The sequence below is a fragment of the Nicotiana tomentosiformis genome, chromosome 1 (genome assembly GCF_000390325.3).
Source record: "Nicotiana tomentosiformis chromosome 1, ASM39032v3, whole genome shotgun sequence".
Taxonomy (NCBI): domain Eukaryota; kingdom Viridiplantae; phylum Streptophyta; class Magnoliopsida; order Solanales; family Solanaceae; genus Nicotiana; species Nicotiana tomentosiformis.
The window spans coordinates 32,859,147-32,864,001 of NC_090812.1; the positions used below are offsets into that span (position 1 = coordinate 32,859,147).

At 44.0% G+C, this 4,855-nt stretch overlaps 1 protein-coding gene across 1 annotated transcript; it reads left to right on the forward strand.

Annotated features, from left to right (window-relative positions):
- Window positions 1-1,184: 1,184 nt before the first annotated feature.
- LOC138905339 (KNR4/SMI1 homolog) lies at window positions 1,185-1,694 on the forward strand. Its single transcript, XM_070193851.1, has one exon. It carries the CDS (start codon window positions 1,185-1,187, stop codon window positions 1,692-1,694), a length of 510 nt encoding a protein of 169 aa, XP_070049952.1.
- Window positions 1,695-4,855: the final 3,161 nt, after the last annotated feature.

The window sequence follows — 4,855 nt, forward strand, 5'->3', positions numbered from 1 at the left end:
ATCAAAGGGCCGATGGGAGGTTAAAAATCATGATAAGCCTTTTTCCCATGTCTTCGATGATTCGAACAAAATGTCTTTCCTATATTTAACCAATTTCCTTGTGTGTAGGCCTGGGCAAAGATGCGGTCATGAGGCCCCCGTCTGGCGAGGAAGAGACTTTGGACCCGGTTCCAAAATCAGCGAAGGTGAACAAAAGAAAAAGGGCCTCTACCTCCGAGGATCCAAAACTTAAGATAAAGATGGCTCGTAAGCCGAGGAAGAACACCATCCCTTTGACCGAAGAGTCAGCTCCGCATCTAAGGGATGAAGATGAATAGGAAGATGAAAATGACGGGTCCATACTGGTGGCCAGAGTGAAGAAATCCATCGATGCCTCAAAGGCAGCTGGGTCGATGGCGTTTGACGAGGCTCTATCTCGAACTGAGGGGATGTCGGAGAAGGACTCGGGCAAAGTCCCCGAGTCATTAGATATCAAGGATACCGCCCACCAAAGTCAACAACCGATGGGTATATCTGAAAGGGTCGGCCCTGGAGCTCTTCGAACTGAGGAGAACACCCCAAGCGACTCGCTTGGGGAAATAGTAACCGGAGACTCGCCTACTCTCCCTGCTTTTTCCGAAGGGGCGATTCGGGTAGCCCGAGCTTTCGAGGTACATGGGGCCCATGAGGGAGAGGACCCCTTTCATGATTTGTTTACCGGTATTGAGGATGTTGCCGGCCCGAGTGACGCGTTGGGTCTTTTCTTCGAGGTTCAATGTTCCCTGAATCGGGTAAGTCTCGATTACCTTTGTTGATGTCATAGTTTTCCATTTTCTGCCTAACTTTTTCTCTTCTTCGTATATGCTTTAGCTCTTCATCAAGAGGAGTTTTCCAAGTCTCGGACGGAGCTGAGCCGATGTGAGACCAATTTCCAAGGGCATTCGGAGGAGAGAAATGCTCTCAAACTTCTTAATGGGCAGAAAGAGGAAGAGATCAGGGATCTTAGAGATGAGTTGGCTAAGGCATACCAAGATTAGACCGACATGACCGAGGAGGTAATGGTAATCTTAACAACTCATGGGCTTGATTCGGTAACGGTGGCTAATATTTCGATCTCACAGTTGCAGCAGAAGCTTGAGGTGATCGGGATGCTTCGTGAGGAGGTCAATACGATAAGGGCGGAGACCTTGGGGTAGAAAAAAGGCATGGACCACCTTGCTGCAGAAAAAGAGACTGCTCGAGCCCAATTATCATCGGCCGAAAGTCAACTTCAAGGCATGAAGGAGGAAAGCTTGGTTCAAGCAAGAAAGATAGAGGATCTCGAGACTCGGCTGGCTTCCGAACTTGCCAAGGACAAATCTGAAGCCGAAAAAGCAAAGGCCGAGGCGGATGCATTCGTGGCCGTCTATCGGGCCGATGCTGAATCCGCTCAAGTACAAGCGAAAAAGACAGCCAAGTCAGCTAAAACTCTAGCATATTGGGTTGCTGAACTCGCCAAATGTCAATCTCGGAGGGAAACCCTCGAAGAGATCCATGCTCGAGGTTTCGATCTTACGGAAGAGATAAAAAAGGCTAAAGAGCTTAAAGCCGATGCCGGAGCCTTGGATTCCGATGATGATGATGATGATGATGATGATGGGAGCAAGAGTGGGTTTGAGAGCGAGGAGGGGCCCAATGGAGAAGAGACAGACCCCGGAGATAACCAGGAAACTTAAGGTTTTTCCATTTGATTTTTTGTGTAAGGTCCTGATCGGACGTTTTTAAATACTCTTATATATATATATACATATATATATATATATATATATATATATATATATATATATATATATATATATATATAAAGATTTTTTCCTTTCCCAACTTGTCTCTGTTTTATTCTCTGCCTTGTGAAGATTTTGTTTCATTCATGCCTTATGAAAGTTTTCATAATTCCGAGGCTTTAGGCAATTTGATCGAAGTCGGACCTTGTAGTCTTTATAACCGAGTGAGCGTTTGCTCGAACTTGAATTAAAAAGTAGCCCTTAGACTTAAATAGTCGAGTGTATTTGGTTTCAAACTCGAAGTAATGTAGTTGAATTAATAGTCGAGTGAGTGCTTGCTCGAACTAGAAGTAATGTAGCCCGTAGGCTTAGTGGTCGAGTGAGTGATTGCTCGAACTCGAAATAAGATTAGATCTTGGGCTTAATAGTCGAGTGAGTGCTTGCTCGAACTCGAAATAAGATTAGCCCTTAGGCTAAATATAGCCTGTAGGCTTAGTAGTCGAGTGAGTGCTTACCCGAACTCTAAGTAATGTAGCCCGTAGGCTTAATGGTCGAGTGAGTGCTTGCTCGAACTCGAGGTAAGTGATTGCTCGAACTCGAAATAAGATTATCCCTTAGGCTTAATGTAGCCCGTAGGCTTAGTAGTCGAGTGAGTGCTTGCTCGAACTCGAAGTAATGTAGCCCTAAGATTAGTGGTCGAGTGAGTGCTTGCTCAAACTCGAAGTGAGTGATTGCTCGAACTCAAAATAAGATTAGCCCTTAGGCTTAATGTAGCCCGTAGGCTTAGTAGTCGAGTGAGTGCTTGCTCGAACTCAAAGTAATGTAGCTTGTAAGCTTAGTGGTCTAGTGAGTGCTTGCTTGAACTCGAAATGTGTGATTGCTCGAAGTCGAAATAAAATTAGCCCTTAGGCTTAATGTAGACCGCAGGCTTAGTAGTCGAGTGAGTGCTTGCTCGAACTCGAAGTAATGTAGCACGTAGGCTTAGTGGTCGACTGAGTGATTGCTCGAACTTAAAATAAGATTATCCCTTGGGCTTAATAGTCGAGTGAGTACTTGCTCGAACACGAAGTAATGTAGCCCGTAGGCTTAGTGGTCGAGTGAGCGATTGCTCGAACTCAAAATAGGATTAGCTCGTAGGCTTAATGTAGCCCGCATGCTTAGTAGTCGAGTGAGTTCTTGCTCGAACTCGAAGTAATGTAGCTCGTAGGCTTAGTGGTCAAGTGAGTGATTGCTCGAACTAAAAATAAGATTAGCCCTTAGGATTAGTAGTCAAGTGAGTGCTTGCTCGAACTCAAAGTAATGTAGCCTGTAGGCTTTGTGGTCGAGTGAGAGACTGATCGAACTCGAAATAAGATTAGCCTTTGGGCTTAATAGTCGAGTGAGTACTTGCTCGAACTCGAAGTTATGTAGCCCGTAGGCTTAGTGGTCGAGTGAGTGATTGCTCGAACTCAAAATAAGATTAGCCCGTAGGCTTAATGTAGCCCGTAGGCTTAGTAGTCAAGTGAGTGCTTGCTCGAACTCGAAGTAATGTAGCCCGTAGGCTTAGTGGTCGAGTGAGTGATTGCTCGAACTCGAAATAAGATTAGCCCGTAGGCTTAATGTAGCATGTAGGCTTAGTAGTCGAGTGAGTGCTTGCTCGAACTGGAAGTAATGTAGCCTATAGGCTCAGTGGTCGAGTGAATGAGTGATTGCTCGAACTCGAAGTGAGTGATTGCTCGAACTCAAAATAAGATTAGCCTTTAGGCTTAATGTGGGGCTCGATCTCGTTGATTTTTTGGTTGGCAATCCCCGATTTATGGGGTAATGGTCGACCCTTATGCATGTTTGCATAATAGATCACGAAATATAGGATAGATTCTGAGATATAAGATATTGGTAAAGGAGAAATTTTTCTGTATGTCATTATACATGTGTTCATGTTTTGTACCAGGGATCGAGCAAACTACACGAGCGTGGTTCGTTTTGACCATTTGGCTCTTACAATGTTTCCTATCGAAACCCTGTTGTCATGAAGTAACCTCCTTGCATCGAACTTAATATATTTGATGGTAATGCCCCCCAGTATTTGAGGTTGATTGTAAAGAGGCCTTGGATGCTGTTGAATTGTTCTAAGTTAGCACGATCATTGGTTGCCTCATTAAAAACCTTGTCGAAAAACCCATTTGGGATCAAACCGGTCTAAGGGAAAAAGAGTGCAACACGTGCTTTCAGGCCTAAAGGCTTCGAGTTGAATAATCCATCCTCGTTTCTGATCGATCACCTACAAGGGTTAATTTCGAAATATAAATGAGCATGGGGGGGGGGGGGGGTCGTACCTTAAAAATAGTAATGTTTTAGGTGCGACACGTTCCAATTGCTTGGTAGTTGTTTGCCGTTTATTACATCGAGCTTGTAGGATCCTTTTCCGACGATTTTGAAAACTTGATACGGTCCTTCCTAGTTCGGACCCAGTTTTCCTTCATTTGAATTTCGGGTGTTGAGGGTGACTTTCTTTAGTACTAATTCCCCAATTTTAAAATATCGAAGATTGGTTCTTCGATTATAATACCTTTCAATCCGGTGTTTTTTGGCAGCTAATCAGACAAGAGCCGCTTCTCTTTTTTTGTCCAATAATTCTAGGCTCGTTGTCACGACCCGGAATTCCCACCGTCGGGACTGTGATGGCGCCTAACATTTCACTTGCTAGGCAAGCCAACGTTAGAGAATTCATTAAACCAATTCTTATCCCATTCAGTAAATAACAATAATTAGCTAAGATGAAATATAATAAGCGTGGAATAATATAAAAACTGTGTTAATTACTAACACCCGGATCTGGAGTCACAATTCACGAGTATTCTAGAATTTACTACAAGTAATAGTCTGAAAGAAATATAACTGTTTGGATGAAAGAAACAGTAAAACAGAAAATATAGACGGGGACTTCAAGGTCTGCGAACACCGACAGATCTACCTTGAGTCTCCGGATAGCGGGTCCAACAGCTAAAATCTCGATCAACCCGAGTCGGTACCAAAATCTGCACAGAAAGTGTAGAATGCAGTATCAGTACAACCGACCCCATGTACTGGTAAGTGTCGATCCTAACCTCGACGAAGTAGTGACGAGGCTAAGG

Bases quoted from the DNA above. Each gene is read 5' to 3' on its own strand.
- LOC138905339 (XM_070193851.1), top strand. From the start codon at position 1,185: ATGGACCACCTTGCTGCAGAAAAAGAGACTGCTCGAGCCCAATTATCA.